The following is a 25,487-nucleotide window of genomic DNA, read 5'->3' as shown; positions in this document are numbered from 1 at the left end:
CGCATTCGGTTAAGTTAAAATGTATTAGAACAAGGAGATAGAGAGAGGAAGAGAGAGACAAGAGACATTAAACTCATTCATTTATTCAATGAATGGACCATATTGCATTCTGACATTCATGAACGCACAAATTTGTAACACTCACGCGCAATGAGAACAGTAGAAGAAAGTAGAGGGAAGGAAAGCGACAAAAGATGACAGCTACTAATAGCAACGGAATGTGTAGAGATATGCGCGAATATTTATTTCTTTCTCTTTCGTGTGTTCAGCGCTCGAATTTTTAGTGTTACTGTATAAACTCTGTTTTTTGGATATGTATGAAGTGCACGCAAACATAAACTTCACACAGTGTCAGTAATAGTATGAGCAGCAAATCAGTAACAGTGTAACTTTTCTATATCTTGTTTCACACCATACGACAGGCGAAAAAGAAACAAATACAAAATGGAAAAGGCCAAAATTGTGTTGGTCGAGACATTGGAACCAATATTTAGATCTCTAGGCCAAATTGTGTGTATGTTCAATATATTGAAAATCGATAAATAAGTGACAACCGGATGGTTTAACTAACAATTTACAAACAGATTTGTGTTTTATTAGTCATTTGTGATTAGAACTGCAGCTGGTGTCTTTTGTGCATCGGTTTGTCTACAAAGTGTGATGATACTTGAACAAAAAAAAAGAACGAACAACAAAATCAAATAATTGCATTTTGAAAATGCTACTTTTATAGTTTTTCCATGAAATGTTTGCACCGAAATGTCTAATATTATACTATATATTTTACAAGCGGAATACAACGTAAATAAAGTTTTAATGGAAATAGCGTTTGAAGGAAAGGCTGACTAAAAAAAAATTGTTGTTTCTTTTAATGTGAGTGAGTCTGATTGTGTGCAAGTGCCACATTTTGCTTAGCTGTGCGAATTATTGAGTCAATTGTGTCAGATCTCGTAATAAAACTCACCAATTTTTGCAATTCATCTATTGGTGTGTATCAAAATGCCAGGACTTGAATATTATAATTATATATATTTATATATACACACGCACATTGAAACCAGTATTGGTGACATCGAATGAATCTAATCCAATTCAAGATCTAAATGCTTTATCGCACTTCGAATCGTATTTTTGGAATATGATTAAAATGATTCAAAACTAAATTAATATTTTGGTTTTGTTTTGATTTGCAATCACGAATATACTGTTCTAAACACTGAACGAGTAGTGCATACGGGACACAGAAAATGTAAAGTTAAAACATCCATGAATGGTGAAAGAAACCCGACGTACGCATAAGGACAATTAAACGCACTTCGTAGCGTGTTTAACTTTTTTTGTATATAACCTTTCGGATCAAATTTACTCATGCAAAAAAAAGAAACATCAATATGAATCACTGTGCAGTAATGAATAAATTATTTGGCAGTACTTTTCGTTTCATTTTCAATCTAATTGATCGGCATGCGTTTTACTTGTACGAAACATTTTGTTTGTAGTGCAATTGTGCAACGGTTCACCTTCATCAATTCTGATGGCGAACACATACAGAGTAAATGCCGTGTACCAGTATCTGCATGAAATTCGACTCATTAGATTGAAAAAAAAACTAAAATTATAGCAATAAAAAATGGAATAATTTCATAGATTTTTGTTTGACCCAATTTTAATTGTTTTTATACTTTGTCATTCCAGTGCTGATAATTTAGCTAATTGAACACATAACAAAACAACATTTCCTATCCTCATTGAAAATTAAATCTTCAGTGCTAGATAAAGGAATGCAAAACTTCAAAGAAAACGTTGTGAAAAGATAAAAAAAAACATCCTGATATCAACAACGTTGATTCAGTACAACACTTCATTGTGAAGACAAAAAATGAGTGCGATAACTATGCTGACAAATGTCAATAACCAAAAAATTTCAATCTTTTCCCGGTGAATTGAACCCAGCATTTGAGTCTATGTAAAATGAAAGATTGTTTCAAAGCCATGCCCTCAAATTTCGCAGTGGAGCAACACAACTATGGACAAACATAATGTTACTTCGAATATAGAACTTTATTTATTATGTTAACTCAAACACAGTTTTCCTCGTATTTACAATAGGAAAAAAACATTGAAGACATATAAATGAAAACGAAAAGTTCTGAATTGAGGCTCGTGAACGTGCTACGCCGAATATATGACAATTTTTTCAAAGGAAAATTTCAAGTGTTGATGTGAAATGTGTTAATTTTAAGGAGTACGTGAAAACGAAACGATTTTCCAATCGTATCATCATTATCGACAGTATATCTCCTTGTACCGCCGTTCTTCATAAATCATCAATAGTTCAATTAATTCAAATGCACAATGAAGTTGATAAATCAGCTGGTTTACTCAATCGCAAGTTTATTTGCCATTGTAACGGCTTGTTCAGCTTTTCCAATTAGTGAAAAATCAATGGGTGAGTCATTCATTATTACTACAATTTCATTTTTGTTGGTTTTCATTTTTGTTGTCGCTCAATCACAACTCTATTAGTGAGACGTAAAAGAGTGTATGTTTTTTTTCGAACTATATTTTTTAAACGTTAAGTATATTCTCTGTTGATTCTGTCTGCGTTGAAAGAGAGTATGTTGACATGCCTCAAGCTATATTGGGGCTTATCATGGTTTTAATGGAACCGATAAGAGATAAGATACAACTTTGGAGGAGTACTAAAACTTTATGGAAGACACCAAGTCGATATCTCTTATCAGTCATTGACGTCGTTAACAAACGACGGCACAAGCTATACACACAGACATTGTGTTGACACACGAAGAGTGTTCAAAGAAAAAAGTGAGCGAAACATGTGCATGCACGCTCCACGCAGCTCATCGTAAGTGTGAGGAGTATAACAGAAAAACAGCGACTCTGTGTGTGCAGAATCGCTATTGTGTATTTATGCGTTTCGTTGAACGCAACGCGTGAAAAATATCTGTTATTTTTATGCGATATTTTTATCCCATATGAATGAAAATATCCCATAGTAATCTCTGCGTCTCACCAATAGTCGATTCACTTTGTAATTTTATAGAGAAATGATGCATTTAATTTCAACAGATAGATTTCATTAAGCGTGATATTATTTAGTATTTATATAGACCAGATAAGGGAAATTCCAAAAACTACTTCAGTAGTCTTGTTTGCAGACGACACTGGTATTTATGTAGTAGCAAAAATCGTTGAAATTGCAATAAATAAAATAAATGAAAATCTCGAACGAATTTTCACATGGCTGAACTTGAACAAACTAATGCTAAATATAAAAAAGACAAATTGGATGATAATAAGAAGAAATGGTGTAGTAGTAGACAATTCACTAGAGGTCAAAATTGGAAATGAAAAAATAAATAGAGTCAATAGCATTAAATATTTAGGTGTTATCATAGATGAAACATTATCCTTTAGAGAACAGACTGCAATATGTACAAAAAAAGCAGCAACCAAAATAAATCTAGTAGATTTAATCTACTGTATAGAATATCAAAAAAATCTACTTTCCCAACAAAAAAATTTATTTATAACTCAATTATTTTACCCAATTTGCAATATTGTTCAACCATATATTTTACATGTAACCAAGACGAGATAGAAAAAATGCAGAAAATTCAGAATAGAGCAATGCGATTAATTTTAAATTAAGAATATCGTACACACTGAGAATGGATGTTAAAAACCTTAAATTGGCTAAGCATTGACCAGATGATAAAATTCAATGTTTTAATTTATACAAAATGAGAAATGGGCTTCTCCCAGAATATTTAAATGACAACCTAATTTATACAAGAGATGCTCACATGAGAAACACAAGACAGAGAACAAATAATGAACTATGACTGCCAAATTTTAAATATGAAAAAACCAGGAAGAATATATTCTATTATGGAGTCAAAATGTATAATGAGCTCCCAATAAATATAAGAGAAAAACCGTCACTAAACTCATTTAAAACGGAATGTAAAAAGCATATTATGGAAAATTTCAATGTATAAACACAAATGTAACTAAAAGAGCTAACGCTAATAAACATAATACAAAACATATATAATACAGTAGAGTAAGTTGCATTTAAAAACAAGAAGACAGAGCGGAGCGAAGTGAAAGAAAGTGAATTACAAGATATTGATTTTGATTCCATTTTTGAAAAACAAATAATATGAGCATAAAACAGAACGGTCACTTTAAATCTATTCGACACTCAAAAAATATACTACAAGAAAGGTTAGTAGCTCTAGATTTCATGTAGTGCTAAAAAATAGCATGAATTGTGATGGTCGTGAAGTTCATGGTGAACTTAAGTTCAACTAAGTTAGAACTAATAGAATTTTCAATAAAAAATAGTTTTCAATGTATTTTTTTCATCTCATTTTTTTAGATAATGCCAGCGAATTGGTGATTGGCCTCTTGGCGCTAACGTGCATTAGTGTTACTATATTGGCATGCACTTGTTGTCATCGAAATAAAAGTGGATTTGAGGTAAGAAACAAATACCATGTCCCGTTCAACCTTCAATAAAATCATCAAGATTTAGACGAATTCTGATCGCGTACACACTATAAGAATCGGAAATCTAATCCATATTTTTTGTATTTTTTTCTCTGTTGGCGTTGATGAATTTTAGCTTAGCCAAATTATTAAGGACAAGAAGGTGAAAATCAATTCATTTAAAATATTTCACTTTTCTCAGTTTGCATACACTGTAAAAAGGAGGGAATTTTATTTTAATAATTTGAAATTTGTCAGCGAAAAAATCTCGAAGGATTACATTTAAACACTCTGAACATACAATAAATTTATGGCTTTTGGGGCTAGGCCCCCAAAAGTTCTTCTTATTTTTTTTAAATAAAGTTTTACGCCTTTTCTCCATCTGTTGTTATGAAATAAGAACGGTAATGAGTTCATTGTGCATTTTGCATTGAATCGATATCTTCAATTCAAACGATCATATTTCTAAAGAGAATGTTCCAACGTGTGGTAACGTCGCGGTTTCATGTATTGCGCTTACCCGCCGATTGTTATTGGTATCGCCAAAATTTTGGGCCATACGTACACCGGGTTGCAGTCGATTGTTTCAAAGCTTTTTTTCCACCTAATTTTGGAAAAAATTTCTCATGAACTTCCAGAGTTTCACTTCAATAGAAAATAATTAATGTGAAACAATGAACTGATAGATTTCTTTATTGAACTTTTCCATGAATTCTTTTTCGCAATGCATAATAAAAATGTTAATCCTTTAGATGTTTTGCTAAAGAAAATCTAAAATTATTAATGATTATAAATTTAGGATTCCCTATTTTGAGTATATAAAGCTTCTATTTGCATGTAGTGTGCCATAATATGTATCTTTTGGTGTTGGCGCAATGGCCATTCACATCATATTTTTATCTGCCATCAACTCATAAACTTTTTCATCCAGAAGCTCGATACAGAGCGAACGAACACACAAATGTCAAGTAAATAGTGTTACAGATCGAAAGTATTTTTTGTTCGCACTTTTTGATTATATTAGACATAATTAACTGCGGAATTTTAGTGGATCTATCGCTGTTGTGTAATTTTAGTGGATCTATCGCTGTTGTGTACTTTATTTTGATGTTTTAGAGTTGCATACAATTGAAATACCCTTTTCAAAAACCAATTTGAATTTATTTTCACAGGAATTTGAAAATGAAAATACTATCGCCGACCAAACGAATTCGACCTCTGAATTCCCAATTTTTCGAGCAATTTCACCGTCAAATCCTGGGAATGCATTTAGTGCAAGCGGTGGAGATAACAATTTGGACAATCGAATTTTATCAAATATTGTCAATCAGAATCACGTAAGTTGCGTTGAGCTTTATTTTTGATAGAGTTGCTATATGAGTAGTTTGAAGCGAAAATGTTATACAGAAAAGTTGAGTAGTAAACTGTATAGTAAACTATAGTGAACTATATAGCTACCTCTTTTCATTTGACATTTTTCCTCTCAACTTTTCTGTATAGCATTTTCGCTCCAAACTACTCATATAGCAATATATAGGGGAGTGAGTGAGACATCCTATTTTTTTGGACATTTTCCTTTTTCAACAATATTAATCAAATATTAAATGAGTTTAATTTCGTAATGTTCCTTTCATGACTACGTTCCACTTCTCACTTAATCATACCTAATTCATTTTATTTTCCATTCAAAGATGAACCGTACATTCAATGAGTTCGAAAATAGTCAGAACAATAATGGACCCATTTCCGCTGTGGACATGGAAAATATCCAGAATAATAATGCAGCGGATTATATACCAAATCGAAATGAAATCAATATTGTAATTGATCCTTCGCTACATGAAAACAATCGTAACTTAGTCGAAGTGAACCGTGGTAGTATAAGTATGAATGCTACAGCAGTATCCACAAACATCGATCTATCCGTTCCAATGCTTATGACTGAATATGAACGTATCGCTAACGTTAGCAGTTTTGAGCCATATTACCAAATGAACGAATTAAACGGATATCACCTCGTTGAACCAACGGCTGCTAGTGAATCCTTAAACAATTATATTGACCTCACAGAATCCAATGATCAAAAATGTCCAGAAGAAAATGAATTGAGCCATCATAATGATATTGTTAGCATAGTTGTGGCTGAAGCTATTTGTCACCCAGCTGAAACTGAAATACAAGCTGATGACCAAATTAGTCAGCCAAAATGTAATGACTTGGAACTGGATTTAGTCGACGATGATGCGATAAGTGTAGAAGAAGCATTACGTGCTCTCGACTTTGCCATTTCTGGAGGTGAATCCATTTTCTCTGACTCTGAATATGATTCATCATCAGATGAAAGCAACAACGAATGTGGAGAAACGCACTTGCCCAAACAAATGGAACAACTCGAATCGAAAAATAGTATAGAACTGATTGAAACTGTCGACGCCAAAGATATATTTAGTGAAAATGAGGTTAAAATGGGTATAGAAATCCATTGTAATAATTCAAACATTGAACATAGTCGAAAATATGTTTATGAATTTGCAAAGGAATTAGTTGATAGTGTGCTAGAAGAGTGCACTGGATTTTTTTTATCGATGACACATTCAGATGACAATGTGCCAAAAAATGAATCTCATGCACCATTGAATGGAGAAGTTAGAATGAACAATTTAGATGATTCCATGGAGGATATGTTTGTTATCGGTAAATTGCAAGCAAGTACACCGTGCCATAAAATCAATATCAATTGCCAGCGTGAGAAAAATCGATTGGGAATCAATCTTTTTCAAGCGCTAGATGAAGTCAATGAAAGTAATTTAAGCCAAAGCGGTATCGAGCCCCTATTCGAATCTCAAACACATATTGCGAGTGCCACATTTGAAACACAACCGATTGAAAAACAATTGGCTTCAACTTTCGTTAAAAATGATGACCACACATTTATTTCGGCGGGCAGTCCAGAATATTTACAAGAGACGTTTAATGTTGAAATCAGTACCGTCAAACCACAGAATGATGTACCAACAATAAGTCCAACAATTAAAATCGACAAGGACGAAGTCAACTCGGATGATTTGACTACTATAACACCAATGAATACACCGATTGAGCTAAACTATGTAGGCACAACATGGGATCAGTTTGTCTCAAAAAGCATGAACAAAAAATGTATTGACTTAGAAGAAAACACTGATGAGAAACAAGCAACCATAGAAAATGCCACGTCGACGATAGACGATCCGAAAAATCCCTGGTTTCTACACCTACCGCAGTCAAATGACACTTTCAACATAAACGATACCGAATACTCAAATCGTGATGGTACCGATGAGGACAGCGAGTCAGTGGAAGAAAATGCCGAATTATTGAGCCTAACTTTTGACGCTCTTCGAAAACAGTTGGCTGATGTACTTCCACAAGCTTCAGGTATTTGTCCCAACTCTCTTAAACATAGTACAATATTGAATGATTTGCACCATTTTTAGTACGACCAAGTGTTGACTATTCTGATGATGAAAATGAAAGCGACTCTGATTTAGACTATGAAAATCTGGAATACCACAAGAGGTAAGCAAAAAAATAGCACATGAATGACAGATATTAACAAAACTTTGTTGCGTTCACTATCATATCATATTACATTCGATTATAGATTTGAGAACCCGAAGTGTGAGGTGTTTATCAATTATAAACAACAACTATCGCCAATCTTGGAAGAAAGTGAAGACGAAACGTGCAAGACTTTCGTGATGAACGAAACTAAGTGTTTGGATAGCACCAGGTGAGGTCAATTTCAAACAAAGGAGTAAAACATACTTTACTTCATTACAAAATTCACACAAATTGTAAGCGCAAAGTTGAGCTTCACATAGTGTGTAGCAAATGTATGCCAACTAATTTCACAGTGAAAATGACTCAATAAATATTGTATGAGCTTAACAATGCGCTTATATTCTGTGAGTAAGTCGAAATAGATAGATATACATACATACATGTAATAATATAATATAAATGCATATAGTACTGGTTACATTGAAACGAGCGAAGCAATTATGGGAGTTACAAAAGTTCTGATGGCCTCAAATGACACTCTATTCAACTTTGAAGATACTCTTGGTGACCGTGAAGACATGCTTTCACCTCGAAATGTGGCCAATTCAGGAAGTTATATTGCTATTTCAACCACACCACGACCGGAAAACTGCCAAACTCCCACAAACGAAGGATATCTCCATGCATATCCAAGCGAATACAAACCAAATGATAGCAATGTTTACAGCGAAATTAAGTTGACAAATGATATTCGACCAAACACACTACAACTCAATCTCGAGAATCTCACAAATAATCTCAATGATTTAATATCACCAGAGCAACAAAAAACCATTTCCGAAGAGATCAATACTATTGAACTATTATCATCGGATTTGTCAGCTACAATCGATGCCACGAATACGTTAGATGATTTAAAAACGTGTATTTCGGTTCATTTGAATGATGATGCAAACAATAGCAAATTGGAAAATTCTGAAATCGATTCTCATCAAACGAACAGCCTAACAGCTAATGAATCCTTTGAAAATGTTGAACATGTCACATGTCAACAGCACCAAAGTGATTTTCTTCGGAAACCACCGAAAATTACATGTCAAACTATTGCCGAACCGCATTTAAATTATAAAACTAGCGAGCATGAAACGGGTGATGTGTTTCCAGATTTATTTACAGCCCAAAATGCAGCAGAGAACAAAAACCCAAATCTAGATATCTCTAAAATTTATTTAGAATTTAAAAATCCAGAACAGAGTGAGTTGGATCTCTTGAACAAACCACCTGGACAGTTATCTGGTGAAGAAGATCCATGGGTAATAGATTATTTCATTGTTTTTGGGCAAAATTAAATGTATTTCTCAATATATCTCACGAATTGCAGGCTATGAATCGCACAGTTGAAAACGAATGTCACCAGAGATTTCAAACAGATTCTAAGGTATGTATGAAAGGAAATGCTTGAAGATGACTCGTTATAAATAACTCGCAAATTGCAGGATTTACGATTTTCCGGACCGTGCAATGATGATGTAATGCAACAAATAAGTGGCACGTTCGCAACAAATGACTGGGACAGTGATGCCGAGGATAGCAATAGTAGCGAAGAATTTGTGTATGCAAAAGGAACTTCACAAATAAGCGAATACTTAAGAGCAACTCAGAAAACAATATTCCCGCTAGATTCAAATAACCAAATCAATATGGTTGCCAATGAATCAATCGCGTTAATGGAGTGCAGTCAAGAGTCCGTAGATGAGAAGTTGAACACACAAGATATTTGGAATAGTCACGAAGATTTGATCGGTGTGTCTACGAAAGGTATGAACAATTATCAAAAGAACCGTGTCCCGTTTTGTATGGAGCTTGGGCCATTTTGTACAGAGTTCTAATGCATATCATCTTAAAGGGCATTGTGTGTAGATAAATTATATATAGATACCCAACCCCTAAATTGTGAGGAAAGGGGTTAAAATTGGGAATATGTTGGCAACACCAAAATAAAGGTATCACTTCCCAGGGCCATAGCTCCCTAACTATGGGAGGTAGGGCAATACTCCTTGGGTCAGAGTTATAGTACTCATAAATACCTATCCAAAGGTATACATATTATTTCCATTTGTTCAAAGTAAATGAAAAATACCGTTATATGAAAAAATGTTATTTTTTGGGTAAAAAAATCATATTATACCCATTTTCTGGGGCTGGGGCAGGGGCTATCACTTGGGTATGTTCAACAAAGTTGTACAGCGTTCCAAGGAGAACAATATTGCTCCAAACTATTTTGCCCCATCTCCTTCGATAACGGGTCTACGTCCCTTTACTCTCATAAAATTTTAGCCTGGTACAAAGGGCGGTGTTCCTTTTTGTGTCGTACGATGTTTATCAATAAGACTTATACCGTGGAACAGTGGGGAGTATGTCGATAATATCAAGGTTGATCTGCCCTACAGGGTGTAAACGGGATGTTATAGGGGTGAGTAATTTTTTCAATACCGACACATTGTTGGTCAAGAAATAAACCATTTAGTGGATAACTATGTATGGACGAAGTGTTCAGGACGTTGCATAATATCTTGAGTGAGGTCGCCCTCCATCCCTTTGGCCAAAAAAGGGTCAAACATGCCTCATATGTTTGTTTTGGTGATTTTGTGCATTTTTTGGCCCTCTTTCGGGCCAAACTGTGGAGGGCGACCTCACCCAAGATATTATGCAACGTCCTGAACACTTCTTCCATACATAGTTATCCACTAAATGGTTTATTTCTTGACCAACAATGTGTCGGTATTGAAAAAATTACTCACCCCTATAACATCCCGTTTACACCCTGTAGGGCAGGTCAACCTTGATATTATCGACATACTCACTACGCCCCACTGTTCCACGGTATAAGTCTTATTGATAAACATCGTACGACACAAAAAGGAACACCACCCTTTGTACCAGGCTAAAATTTTATGAGAGTAAAGGGCAGTAGACCCATTATTGAAGGAGATGGGGCAAAATAGTTTGGAGCAATATTGTTCTCCTTGGAACGCTGTACAACTTTGTTGAACATACCCAAGTGATAGCCCCTGCCCCAGCCCCAGAAAATGGGTATAATATGATTTTTTTACCCAAAAAATAACATTTCTTCATATAACGGTATTTTTCATTTACTATGAACAAATGGAAATATTATGTATACCTTTGGATAGGTATTCATGAGTACTATAACTCTGACCCAAGGAGTATTGCCCTACCTCCCATAGTTAGGGAGCTATGGCCCTGGGAAGTGATACCTTTATTTTGGTGTTGCCAACATATTCCCAATTTTAACCCCTTTCCTCACAATTTAGGGGTTGGGTATCTATATATAATTTATCTACACACAATGCCCTTTAAGATGATATGCATTAGAACTCTGTACAAAATGGCCCAAATGGGACACGGTTCTTTCTGTCACTGTACATCATCAGTTCCGAGCTTTCTTTCTACATACAAATTCTATCAAAAATAACACAGTGCAACACATGTCAGACAACCGGGACTTGGCATATCAGAAGTGTTAGTACTACCATAGGTGAACAAAACCCTAGCTGGGTTTTGAAAGTTTAGTAGCGGTTTTTATTTTATCGACCTGAGAAGTTTTTGGGATGCAGAGGATTTTCCAGAGTTGACTTCTTCAGATTTTGGTCAATAACTCATCTAGTATTGGTGACAACATCTTACTGTCTTGAGCAAAGTTTTAGTTAAAGGTCCAATGAACAAGTTTTGTGAACAAAGTATACCAAAACAATCACATTTGGTGGGTGCTAGGGGACCAAATGTCCGAAAAAGGTAGATTTTTTCAGTTTTTCGACCATACCTCGCGCAGTATACATTCTTTTCACTTATCTTTTACTTTATTATTTGACAAAATTATAGCCAAAGGAAAAGCAAACAACTCTCTAGAACATATTAACTTGAAAAAATTATATCCAGTCCACATTACTGGCTAAAAATCAATTTTGACATTTTTTGAAGTCCTATAACTCCTCAACTGATCGAAATAGAGCAATGGTGTCTGGAGCAGCTTTTTAGTACTGCTTAAGATCTTTGCATGTTAAGTTCTAAAAGTACTAAAACAGTACTAAAAATGTACTAAATTGCTTAAAATCATTTTGATGGCCATCGGCAACTCTAAATGATATAAGACTGTGCTAAATCATGTTGGACGCACTGTTATGGACCATGGTGAACCCAAGACACCGATATTTAGCCGGAAAGTTAATATTTGAATTAAATACTCCAGCATAACCTATGAACTTTTAGACTATAATCTCTTCGATTCAAATATCAATTTTCTAGCTGAGTATCGGTGTCTTGGGCTCACCATTGTCCATAACAGTGCGTCCAACATATTTAGCACAGTCTTATATCATTTAGAGTTGCCGATGGCCATCAAAATGGTTTTAAGCAATTTAGTACAATTTAGTACGATTTTAGTACTTTTAGTACTAAACATGCGAAGATCTTAAGCGTACTAAAAAGTTGCTTCAGACACCATTGCTCTATTTTGATCAGTTGAGGAGTTATAGGACTTCAAAAAATGTCCAAAAGTGTTGTTTGGTAGCCAAAATGGATTTTTAGCCAGTAAAGTGGACTGGATGTATTGTTTTCGAGTTAATATGTTCTAGAGAGTTGTTTGTTTTCCTTTGGCTATAATTTTGTCAAAGAAAATAAGTGAAAAGAATGTATACTGCGCGAGGTATGGTCGAAAAACTGAAAAAATCTACCTTTTTCGGACATTTGGTCCCCTAGCTTCCAACAAATGTGATTCTTTTGGTATAGTTACTTTGTTCACAAAACTTGTTCATTGGACCTTTAACTAAAACTTTGCTCAAGACAGTAAGATGTTGTCACCAATACTAGATGAGTTATTGACCAAAATCTGAAGAAGTCAACTCTGGAAAATCCTCTGCATCCCAAAAACTTCTCAGGTCGATAAAATAAAAACCGCTACTAAACTTTCAAAACCCAGCTAGGGTTTTGCTCACCTATGGTAGTACTAACACTTCTGATATGCCAAGTCCCGGTTGTCTGACTTTTTTTTAATTCTTGCACTGTGATAATTCATCTCATTTTCTTTTCTTTTAAAGCTGATACTGATTCAGTTGATGACATATTGGATGACATTAGTATTTCGGAGAATGAAAATGAATGGGTACCATCATCATGGGATTCATGTGCGAAACCAGTACGCTCTGCATTAAAAAGTCCAGATAAATCAAGTAGCGTAAGTGAAGCAGATATTTTTAATTTTTCCAAGTAGATGTCAAGTTTGCAGTGCCGTCTTTTAGCTTCTGCGGCAAACTTTATCGGGGACGATAAGATTGTTTATCCCAATGTAGAAATAATTATTTCCCTTCGAATCTTTAATTTAACCTTCAGATAATTGTTAGGCCCCGTTCAAAAATAAATTTCCCAAATCTTTGATTCTTCATTTGGAAATTAAGACGGCACTGATAATACTTTGAAATCTAACATGGGATGTTGCATTTCATTGAACAACATGAAAAAAACGTCGAAACGATTATCAGTGAGTTTGAGGCGAAACGTAAATAATTTCGATTTAAAATCGTTGAAATTCGTGAGAGTAAAAAAACTGCATACGTGAAATTGATTGAAAATTTGTTGTCGATTGAAAATCCATTCAGACTCATTGAAAGACTTAAATCACTGACATTTTTATTTGAAAATTTGATCAAATGACTAAAATTTCAACTAATAAATGCACTTTGCTTGCATTTGATCAGGAAGAGGAAATATCAGCTGTAAGTATTTTTCAAAGCATTGCTCCAATTAAATGTGCAAATTCGTGTGTCAATATTATGATTTTTGTAAAGATCCCGATTTGAATATATCTGCAAATTTTTCGGATCGTCACCGCTTACACTTAGTTTTCTTCGCTGTACAATTCAACTGCACAGTGCACACATCAAAATGACAGTAAACGTAATAAAATACATATATTTTGTCCTTTGCAAAATCTCCATGGCACAAAATATAATTCGGGTGCTGGAATTGATTTATATCTCATTGTGTGTGTAATTTCAATTTTATGTGTAGTCTTCAAATCATGCTTATCCTTATTCTTTTATTTGCAACATCTGCGTTAATCGCCGTTTATCTAGCAAAATGTTGAAATCAGTGCAAATTATTGTTGGAAAATTTAATGTAAACTTATTTTAAAATGTAATAAATGAATGCTTCAGAATAAATACAAATCATTATGTGCTTACCTTTCGAAGTTCAACTCAGAATATTTGCATTAGAAAGCGTAACGAAATTTTGATACTCGAAGAAAACGAAGCATTTCCCATGTTGTATACACAAACCATTTGTATTTATTATGTCATTTAAATGGTATGAATGAGTGCATTCAAATGTATCAATTTATTGATTTGAAGCAAAATCCTCATGTAGTCGAACTATTAGAATAAATTAATTCTGATAAATCTTTCCATTACCACAGAAGACTGGTGCGAAGAGTCGTCGCAGTGTTGTATTCAAAAAGCAAAGCTATCAATCGGTCTACGAATATCCAAAGGAGAATGCATTATCAACAGCACTGAGTGAACCTCAAGGATGGGCCACATATTTAGCTAATTCCAGTCCATTCAGCTCCACCATGAATGGTGCATATCCTGACGATGATTCAAACGGAAGTCAGATTGAAGTGTTCAATGCCCTGGACGGCTTTGCTGTATCCAGTTCATTCCGACCATTTCATCTTAGTCAATTCAACGCCGAATGTCACACATGGCCAACAGATTCCGAATTTTCATGGTCGCAGTTGCAAGTGAGTTTTCGTTTACTTTATTTCACTTCATTATTTTTAGATATAAAATCTTTAATCTTAAACATTGTATTCAACAGAATGATAAAGGAAATGGAAATGGAAATGATGAGGTCAATTACCTAGCAGATTCAAGGGTATGGTCGACAAATGCAGATGAACAAAGCGAATCCACCAATACTGATGAAACAAGAGATTTGAAAAGCCCAAGCTCAGTTCATCGGCCTGATAGTGGTGTAGGGGAATCGGTAAGTCGAAAGTGGACCAATATTCTATGGTGCGACATTTACTCACTAACAATTTCTAATGCCTATTGTATTGTATTAGGCCGATCTTTCGGAGTCCCTTTTGCTTGGGGAATTGTGCCATACCAAAGCATCATTGCGGCTCCCCTTAAATGTGTACACATCCAATTCTCTTGCGAAAGAAAAAGAAATGGTACAATCAACAACCCCTGCCGATGATCAAAATGAATCCAGCAAAAGTAGTTCGCAGAATGAATATAGCAGTGAGAATGTGCTTGCTTCCGATTCAATTCAAGATTCAATGGATTTAATTGTGCCTACGTCATGTACTGGTTCCATGGATTCGATAAACAGTTTTGACGGTGGTAAAAGTTCACAAATTCATCTCAGTAATAGTACAAATACTGACGGTCTACCGATTCACACAACGAAAGTGAGAAACGCTTCAAACGAAACGTCTGTTCAAAATGAACTTACTATCAACACCAACACAAGCAAAAAATGTGATTATAGAATAACGGCTAATAGACAGAGTGATAGCACTGACGAAGACTCCGGCATCGAAAATATTGTTCGAATTACCAAGGAAATTTAAAAATGCACAAAAAATACAAACTCCACATACACAAATAAAAACAAATTACATTATTTATATTAGACATTTCTCAAACTGTATAAAAAATTAAATAAGCCTTAAAATAAAACCGAACATATAATCATCTTATCTTTAATATAATCAAATATCTTTTCACTAGCATCAACGTTTTTTTTTTCATGTCTAACCTATGACATTTATCAAGTGTAGCTGAGTTTTAGGATAGAGGGAAACTGATCCGTGTGCAATCAATTGACTTACTGTAATTGAGACATTTTTTTACTATGATTTCAGTCAACTAACTGTTCATTGATTTTGTAGTAGATAATCATTTATAGCCAGTCAAAAAAGTCCCAAAACCATCGACTGACTGCTTAGTCAAAATATGTTTGCACACGGGAAATGTATTAAATGTCTGAATAGTCTATTATACCATGTAACCAAACAAATTTCAATCATTTGCCAATATGATATAAACCAGAGGAAACAGCACTTTTCTTTTCTTTTCCTTTCTTTTTTTATTTGTCGTCGTGATATTTATAAGTTAATAATGCGCCAATCGAGTAAAAAGAAAAATGAAAATAGGAATATTTCAGTTGATATAAGTAGGGAAAATTCCGAATGTAAAAAAATTCATGTAAAACAAACGTGAATAAAATGAAAATGTATTTGGATTAGGATGTATTCTCTCCAAAGTTTGTGTTTCTTTTTCTTCTTCAATAGATCATACTTTACTTACCAGGATTTTTTGCTGAGTTGTATAATTAAACACGTGTTTGAATCCAAAATTTGTATGAATATTATGATTATACAAGTATTTTATTTACATTCATCCATTAGATCGGTTATGGACTATCAAACAATATTCTTGATTTTCTTCTTTCATTCCATTTAAAACAAAAGGTCAAACCATGCTTTTGATACCAATGTTGTTATGGGAAGCCTTTTTCTTAAGTGCCCCAAATTGCCACTTCAACAATAGCTTATGTATGTGCATCCAATTTATGACACGCTATCTTCAAAAGTCAAGAAAAAAACAATGGTAATGATACATACAAAAATGATTCTTCAATAAAAAGACCGCTGAATTCTATGGCATTCAATATCACTAACACCACGCATCGAATAATCCCCAACTGCATATATTTTTTGCAGGTCTGGAAATTCGTTTTATAATTGGTGTATAACTCAAACTGTTGGACCCAAATTTTCTTACTAGATGGAGATAAGCTGCGCAATGCACTACATTCGTTGACATGTTAACCCATTCAAAGGCACGGTTCCATATGGAACCATTCAGAATATGTCACGCCGTATAAGTCTAACTCGGTTCAACGTCATTCTATTCAAGTCAAATGACAAGAATTTGACAGAGAAATGATGCCGCCAAATTTCGGTACCGTAGCGAGCTCAGTTGAGTCGCGTGTGTTCTCGGTATCGGACGCTAAAGTTGACGAAAAAAAAAATTTGAGAAAAAAGTACCCAAAATAAGCAGTCGCAAGTTGTAAGTACCCATATCTACCTCATACCTCTTTTTTTTCTCGAAAAAGTGTATATTTTCTGAAAGCTGGCGAGATTTTCTACATTTTGTTATATATTTCGTGTTGTTTCGAGATATGCTTGTGCTTAATATTTTCGTCTCAAATTTGGCGGTTCCATATGGAACCATCGCCTGAACACACTACAAAACACTCAAAAATTGTTTTGTATTTTCAACCTTTTTCCTCAATTTGTATAGGTTTTCCTCGATTTACACCATAATCAATTGCATCAAATGGTCGAAATCGAGCTTGGTCATCATGCTACAGGCGTCATCCGCGAAGCACGAATCCCGCAAAATTGTCCATTGCCAAGCAACGCTGAAATGAACAAGATGCCACGAGGATCGATCGAATCGATTGTGATGAAGGGGCCTTACATTTCTTTCACCAAATGGCGCGACAACAAGTGTGTTACTGTTGCCACAACATTGTATGGAAAAGATCCTGTGGGAAAGGCTACACGATTCAATCGGGAGGTTCGTCAACGTGTGACGCTCGATCGACCGCGCTCCGTTGAAAACTACAATATGAATGCACCATGGGTGGCACCCTTACCTTCGCAGTGAAGCAATTTTTTACTAGTGACGTCGCCACATTTACGCGCCCATCACTTACTTAAGTACTTTTGACAAGATTGTTCGTAGTATTTTGACATTTCATTGATGTTCGTTGATATGAAACATGTTTGAGTTTTTGGAATAAAGTGATGAATTTCTAATATATGTATCGTAAACCATCCAAATAGTAACATAGTTCTAATTGTAACAAAGTCTCAAAATAAACCACTTTTCTAAAAAAAAATACAATTTAGTCATATATTCATATCGGAAGATTTTTTCGTGTTCTTCTCAAATATGATATAAAAAACAACAGTTAACCTTCAAAGTTTCGCAGAAAATTAGAATATTTGTGTAATTGTTACAATTTAGACTATGTTACAATTTGGATGGTTTACGATATTAAAGTGAGTTTGATATATTTTATTATTATTATGATAAAATAACAGTGAAAAAATGACAGTGTGAAAACATATGTTAGTATTGAAGATTTCAAAAAAATTGGTGCTGCCTCACGCTTTCATATCAATACAGAAATGTGCTACCCATAGCACATTTGCTTCGACACCATCGCGGTCTGAAGTTGTCCATAATAACACAATTTTTTTTTCAATTTATCCATAGATTTTAAGTTGATTTTGTTAGATATTCACTAACGCAATAAAATCAAACCGAAATACTATGTATCGTAAACACTCCGAATTGTAACATAGTCCAAATTGTAAAATATTTGCAAAAAAAACACGATTTTAACATAGATACGAATTTTAAATGCGACACATTATATACATATTCGGAAAAAGCACGAAAAAATCTATCTATGTAGAATAATTAAACACTGAAAATGTTTTAGTTTACATTCATTTATCCATTTTGAAAACAGCATCTAGTTTTTCACTGGTTTTGAGAGGAAAAGTTGAACTATGTTGCAATGTCACGCTTCCCAATTCATTGTTTTTTCCACTAAATACAGTACAAAATATTTGATGTTTCCATAAATTTCTACTGTGAAATGTTTTTGAAAAGAACGTGTGAAGGCTTTATACCATTTGTGCTTTTTGCAATAATATGGAGCCGCCATGATTATTTATCAATTAATAGTACTGAAGTACAGTGTATTTGAGTCAGTGCCTTCTCTACTACTGCTTGAAAGCACAATGGTGTAAAAATCTGCAAGAATTTACGCCTCATTCTTTAATGAAACACTCTTTTTGCAATATATTTCGACAAATATTAATATTTTAGATAAATTTCATGATGTATCAATTGTAACTCATTCTTTCCGAGTTATAACATGCAAAGCTGCTGTCAAACTGAACTTTGAATGAAAGTTCTATGGTTGATTTGGTGTTGACAGATGTGACAGTTTGCAATGTGCCGATCACTAAGTGTGTTGAAATGTATGGTAGTGTAAATATTCTTGTTTGCGAAAATGTTTTAAAACAATAAATATTGAAAAACATAAAAGAAAAACAATCCAAAATTAATAGAATAAATCGAAATCACATCAAATTTGGAAACAATTGCGTGGAACCCAAACGGTTTTCGCGCGTTCAAATTTTGACATTTCATAAAGTTTCGTCATAAGTTTGTGAATATATGTTTCAATTTGGAGTTTACAATATGGATAGTTCAGTTCCCTAATATGAGATTTCGTGTATTTTTGCGATTAAAATAAAAATTAAACTATTGAATGAATTTTTCGTTAATCAACCGATACATCAAATAAAAGCCAAATAAATTCTCTTTCGAATAGATATAAACATGTTGGGAATTTATGAAGTAATTTTGTAGAAATGGACATGCAAATCGGAAAATTGATAGTTTATGTTACGAATTGGAGTGTTTACGATACCAAATAGGAAATAATGTGAAAAAAAGTTGATCAACAGCTGATTCCTTAAGGGGGCACATTTTTTTTTCAATTTTCAATAATTTTCCATTCACTTTCCATATGTTTTCCCTAATATCAATGATTTTCCAATAGATAAATCATAAATAAAATCGTTTTGTCTTCAATTTCTATACATTTTCCATACAAAATACAGGTAAAATTCAAAAAAAAAAAATTTGCGTTTCGTAGTGTATTCAGGCGGTGGTTCCATATGGGACCGCGTCAGCCTGCGGCCTCTGGTGGACCAAATTGAAATCTGAACTTAGACTCGTGCTCAGGAGGCCAAAATTGGCCTATCTGTGAATTTTCATTAAGAAATTCGAAAAATAGGCTGCGGCTTTGAATGGGTTAATATCAGACGAAGTTGCGCTGCGTATCCATAATTGATTCGAATTCCAATCAATATGATTATTCCATGATGGCATAGAAGTGTATTTTTGTTGTTCAAAAAAATAGTATATTAAACGTAGCTGAATCGGTTTGGTGATAGATTCAATCTATCTATTAGATTGTATCCTATCTAATTCATAGAGTTTTTCTTTTGGGAGGTTCAAATAGTAATCGCTATGTAATGTATGTGATTGCAATCAAATGCCATAGAGTATTGCGATCATTTAACTGGTAATACCATTTTTTTGTTTTGCAGATATGAAAAACATTTTGTTTAATGGCGATTAAAATATCCCCATAAATATAAACTAATCTTTTTGTCAACGACATTTTTTTAAATTTTTCATTTACAAATATAATTTTTTTACATAAATTAATCAAAAGCCGCATTTTTATTCTTAGATGATTATTAAAATTTACTCTTTTTTTTAGATTCCCCATTTTCAAAAAGTGATGTTCAAATTTTCCGTACCAAGTTTTGCCACAATGTCTATAGTTTGTGTCAGCTGAAGCCGATTATCAAACTTTAGCAGAAATTTAAATATCCCTTTTTGAAACTTGGAAACACAATACTAGTCATTCACAATTGAGCGATCTATTAAATCTTTGTAGCATCAACCGCATTTTGGTTATTGACGGCAATATCGATGCTACTCTGTAATCCTATTTTCTGTGTTTGAAGTCGAAAATTGAAAAGATTTTTAAATGAGCAAACGGACTTTTTCCTAAATGAACTTATTTAGTGTGCTCCGATCAATTGTTTTCTTTTTTTTTAGTTTCGGACCTATGCTTTCATATCTAGGGACATTTAACTCATTCGCATAGATTATACACTACGAATACCGTTCAAAGAAGTGAATATCTAATTCCAAATGGAAATGATATACACTTTTTTTTACCGAGAGCGAGACATTTGACAGAGAGGGTGCTTTTTTATGTACAGCTGTTGGCGCCCTCTCTGGTAGTTTGCTGAGAACAAATTCAGTGTGCTCTTTTTATGAACTGTGCAAAGAATATATTCTCCGAACAAAACGCAATTTTTCGAGTTAAACATCCCTAGTTTTGTATTTCATCTTTGATCCATTTCACATTTGGCATATCGTCACAATATTTTATGATAGAAACATGTGATCCTATTATAAAGAAGAAAAAATCTCATTTTATCCCAAATTTCGAACAGGATTGATTGATTTTTAATCAATTTGAAACGATATGCGCAAATCCTTTTTATTGCCCTGAAATTGTTTTTCAACATATACGCTTTACTGGCGTAAGCAGTTTAAAATGATTGTAGTGTGCCTGTGTTGTCAATTTTACTGAAATTTCAGCCCTATTATTCTTTGAAATTCGCATGAAATACGAATGATTGGTTCTGATTTGTTCATAAAAGCTTCATATTGCCCGATTTGAAAGAGAATATATACGGTCATATTTTAACCGGTCATAACTTCCCTCATACAAAATGAATGCAGAATTTATGGCCGAAATGACGGAGAAAATAATTCCATTTCAAATTTGGACATAACTTCCCCATCGAAAAAATTTTGATTGGAGAAAATATCTCGGAAAATATGTCCAAATATCAGAAGAATTTATATCCAAATGCATATGGACATATTTTCCCGGGGAAATTATTACCAAAAATGCTGTGAAATTATTTCCAAATAAAAATGGACATAATTCCCCCACGTATTTTTCACCGAATAATTGTACATCAATAAAAAAAATTGATTTCAAACTTGATTGAAATTTATTTGAGCACGAAAATGTTTGAATTGAATCAGTTTTGAATTTTGCCAGCGTCTATGAATGTACTCCACAATTGTTGGCATATACTATTGGGCCCGTGCATTAATAATGTCACTTTTTCGGAAGATGTCGTAACTAGTACAATATTGCATCGGGCAATACTGTTACCAATTTCACATGGAAGGCCTCGTGACAGACTACAAAAAACGACACCTGTCATTTCGCCGAAGTGTAAACAAAAATATTTATTCAGCCGAGATCATGTCGAATTTCGTTCCAACGAAAGATCATTTGCGGGAGCTGTTTTTTTCACACGGAAAAATTGTGAAAAAAAGATTATTCTTGTATCGGGTTCACACTGATTATGAAGAATGGACCCTTCTCGATAGACTCAAGCATAAAAAACCATATTTTGATTGACGTTATAGATGGCGCTGCAATCACTCCCTCGAAAATGCTCGAATTGGGCGATTTGCCATATTTGCGGGGGTGGGGCAGATATGGTGCATTGGAAGGTGGTAGAAATTTATCAAAATGTTAGCTTTTATCGTTCCCAACAGAAACTAATCGGTATATACCAATTTCTGACAGCAAAATCGAAAAATTGACTTATCGCCGCAAAAAAAGCGAATTTTTGAGGAAATTTTTTTAATGACTTTTTGGCTATCAAGTCCAAAATTTCTAAGAAGCCATTAATTTTGAAAATCCTTTATGCCCCCGCTGTAATCTCCAGACATTGCGCTTTCTTACTACCACTGGTTTCAGTCGATTCAATATCACCTAAGTGGAGGACGGTTCACTTGTTTTCAAAAAGTCAAAAATTGGCTTGATTCGTTCTTGGCCGCCAAGCCGGCGCAGTTCTTTTGGGATGGAATCCATAAATTGCCTGAATTATGGGAAAAATGTGTCGCTGCAGATGGGCAGTACTTTAATTAAAAAAGATTGTACCACTGATTCAGAATAAACAAATAATTTTTGCAAAAAATGTGACATTTTTAATGCACGGACTCAATATGAGGGCATATAAGTTACGATGGCTACTTCTGGGGTAATAATTTAAGAACAGCAGCGATACTTTACCATCTTTACACTTTAATAGCATCATGAAAATGGATTTAATTGCGCGAAATACGCAAACAAAATAAAATGTTCAATCTTAATAAAACTATAAATTTTGTACATCTCATAGAGAAGCGAGACGACTTTGGCGTGCCGTACACGTTTACCGCCACGACTTTTGCTTCGTTTATGTTCATTGTACAATGTATTGAGTACATGCGCTCACGACAAATGCTGAATATGATCTTAGTATTTGTTGTAGCGAACTATGTGTATACGACTTCAATGACGTGCGTCGCATTTGTCGTGAGCGCATGTACTCAATACATTGTATAGTATAACGAACATAAACGAAGCATAAGTCGTGGCGGTAGTCGTAGACGACGCGCTAAAGTCATCTCGGGTTTAAATGATGTATGCAACAGCCGGCAAAATTTGGTCCGGAAACACCAAGATTTGATTAGATTTATTATTGGCCAAGCAGTTCATCTACTGAAGAAGGTAGCCTATTCACCAATTTGAATTTTTGAATATTAAAAAGTGCCAATATCGCGATATTATCGTTAGCATACCGATGTCCACACATCTTGCGTTTGGAGTATATACAATCGGTACAGAAAACATTGTTGATATTATCGCAATATTGACATTATGCGATACTCAAAATAAATGAGGAAGTGAATCTTAATTTCACGATGCAAAAATTTGGAACAGAAGAGAAGGCATTATCAACAGAGTTGTTTTCTTTTCTGAACAAACATGATATGCGTTCATTTTTTTGTTGTCACCAATGGGTTGACATTTTGTCAATTAGTTATATATATACAGGGTGATTCATAATTCCATGCTAATCTCTCTATGACAGATTCCTTGGCTCATGAGGAGTAAAAATGTGTATGGACACTTTTCCGAATTCGTCCTCTATACCAAAGATTTGGCCGCCGGCGCATTTTCGGACATAAATGCATGATTTTTTGCTCATTGGAAAGATATTGAGGCCCACTAGATCCTCCAATCCAAAAACGGTGAAAATGTTTGACTAAGGGGTTAAAACTAACCCATACCGGAAAGTATGGAGAAATGGTGAAAATAGTGAATTATTTCAAAATAATTCGTTATTAAGGTATCGTTTTTGCATCACAGATCGAAAGATCGTAAAATTTTAGGCCGGTATGCCCATTTTGCCGTTAACCCAAGAAAACTGCGACCCAAAGGTGTCATTAGTACCCATTTTTCGAAGGTTCCCAAATACCGGGGCATAACTCAGAAACTATGGGAGATATCGGTTTACTATCTATAGATTTGAAATTGTAGAGGGCGTCAGAAGCAACAACTTCGATTTGTTTACTTTATGAATTCACCTGTAGAAGGCGCTCGAAATCAAAATTTCCAATTTAGTAATTTTTACTAAAGTAACGGTATTTTCCGATTCAACACATCAGCCATACTTGTTGCTTTTGTCGCCCTCTACAATTTTCCTGAAGATAGCGAATCGATATCTTCCATGGTTTCTGGGTTATACCCCGGTATCTAAGAACCTTCGAAAAATGGGTACTAATGACACCTTTGGGTCGCAATTTTCTTGGGTTAACGGCAAAATCGGCTTCTGAAAATGGGCATACCAGCCTAAAATTTTACGATCTTTCGATCCGTGATGAAAAAACGATACCTTAATAACGCATTACATATTTTGAAATAATTCACTATTTTCACCATTTTTCCATACTTTCCGGTATGGGTTAATTTTAACCCCTTAGTCAAACATTTTCACCGTTTTTGGATTAGAGGATCTAGTGGGCCGCAATCTTTCCAATGAGCCAAAAAAATGCATTTATGTCCAAAAATGGGCTCACAATGGCTTTTGACGTAGAAGCACGGCGGCGCTGCCAAAAATGGGCCGGCGGCCAAATCTTTGGTATAGAGGCCGAATTCGGAAAAGTGTCCATACACATTTTATCTCCTCATGAGCCAAGGAATCTGTCGTAGAGAGATTAGCATGGAATTATGAATCACCCTGTATAACATTTTTCCAAAAATCAATTCAGACGAATATGTTTATAATCATCGTATACCATTAATATTTCGACTCACAAAAGGAATTTCGCATGAAAATTCATTGAGTGACCAAAACACGATTATGTTGTAAACCTTAGTGAGTGGGGAATTTCGGAACGCCCTATATACGAAAAATTGATCAAGTGATTTTTATTACTTTTCAAGTTGATATCGCATTTTTTATGCATATTCATTATATTTCATGCAACATTTTGACAAAATACTCATTGCAATCTATGCGATCGAGCTGTCCACTTGAAATGCATCAAAATGATCGGTAGCTATTTCACAGGCAACAATTACAGATCCGACTAACAACAATCGCTATTTTTGAACTTTTTCCACAATAAAATTAATTCTTCTATCTTTTCCTAGCACTAAGTACTCCATAAACGTTTTGCATCAAAATTGTTTCAGTTTTCTATCCATTTATGAAGTGTTCCGAATTTCCCCACCATTTTTGAAAATCGCAAAATCAAGGGTTTTTTGCCAATATAGGGTACATTTTTTCAACCGATCCGAATTTC

General features: G+C 34.3%; 1 protein-coding gene across 50 annotated transcripts; it reads left to right on the top strand.

Annotated features, from left to right (window-relative positions):
• Nucleotides 1-148: 148 nt before the first annotated feature.
• Nucleotides 149-15,856, top strand: LOC129574238 (uncharacterized). 50 transcript variants are annotated; one of them, XM_055455935.1, is made up of 16 exons: nt 223-514; nt 1,696-2,449; nt 4,406-4,506; nt 4,652-4,678; nt 5,688-5,852; nt 6,207-7,932; nt 7,992-8,073; nt 8,159-8,287; nt 8,528-9,371; nt 9,440-9,496; nt 9,555-9,876; nt 13,176-13,312; nt 13,833-13,850; nt 14,552-14,878; nt 14,956-15,123; nt 15,203-15,856. In XM_055455935.1, exons 2-16 carry the CDS (start codon nt 2,356-2,358, stop codon nt 15,713-15,715), a joined length of 4,710 nt encoding a protein of 1,569 aa, XP_055311910.1. In that variant the 5' UTR covers nt 223-514; nt 1,696-2,355; the 3' UTR covers nt 15,716-15,856. The 50 variants fall into 50 exon arrangements, with proteins under 50 accessions (XP_055311937.1, XP_055311930.1, XP_055311946.1 ...); XM_055455933.1 differs by having other exon boundaries at nt 250-510; XM_055455934.1 differs by having other exon boundaries at nt 250-514; nt 2,110-2,449.
• The last annotated feature ends 9,631 nt before the right edge of the window (nt 15,857-25,487 follow it).

This window comes from Sitodiplosis mosellana, unplaced genomic scaffold (assembly GCF_009176505.1).
Source record: "Sitodiplosis mosellana isolate CC-2019 unplaced genomic scaffold, AAFC_SMos_1.0 Smas_scaffold_6150, whole genome shotgun sequence".
Classification (NCBI taxonomy): domain Eukaryota; kingdom Metazoa; phylum Arthropoda; class Insecta; order Diptera; family Cecidomyiidae; genus Sitodiplosis; species Sitodiplosis mosellana.
Note: the sequence above shows the minus strand (reverse complement) of the source record. Positions and strands in the feature narration are given on the sequence as shown.

Coding starts and splice junctions, on each gene's coding strand:
- LOC129574238 (XM_055455935.1), top strand. CDS start 2,356: ATGAAGTTGATAAATCAGCTGGTTTACTCAATCGCAAGTTTATTTGCC. Junction 8,288..8,527: donor AAGTGTTTGGATAGCACCAG/GTGAGGTCAATT, acceptor AAATGCATATAG/TACTGGTTACATTGAAACGA. Junction 14,879..14,955: donor TTTCATGGTCGCAGTTGCAA/GTGAGTTTTCGT, acceptor TGTATTCAACAG/AATGATAAAGGAAATGGAAA.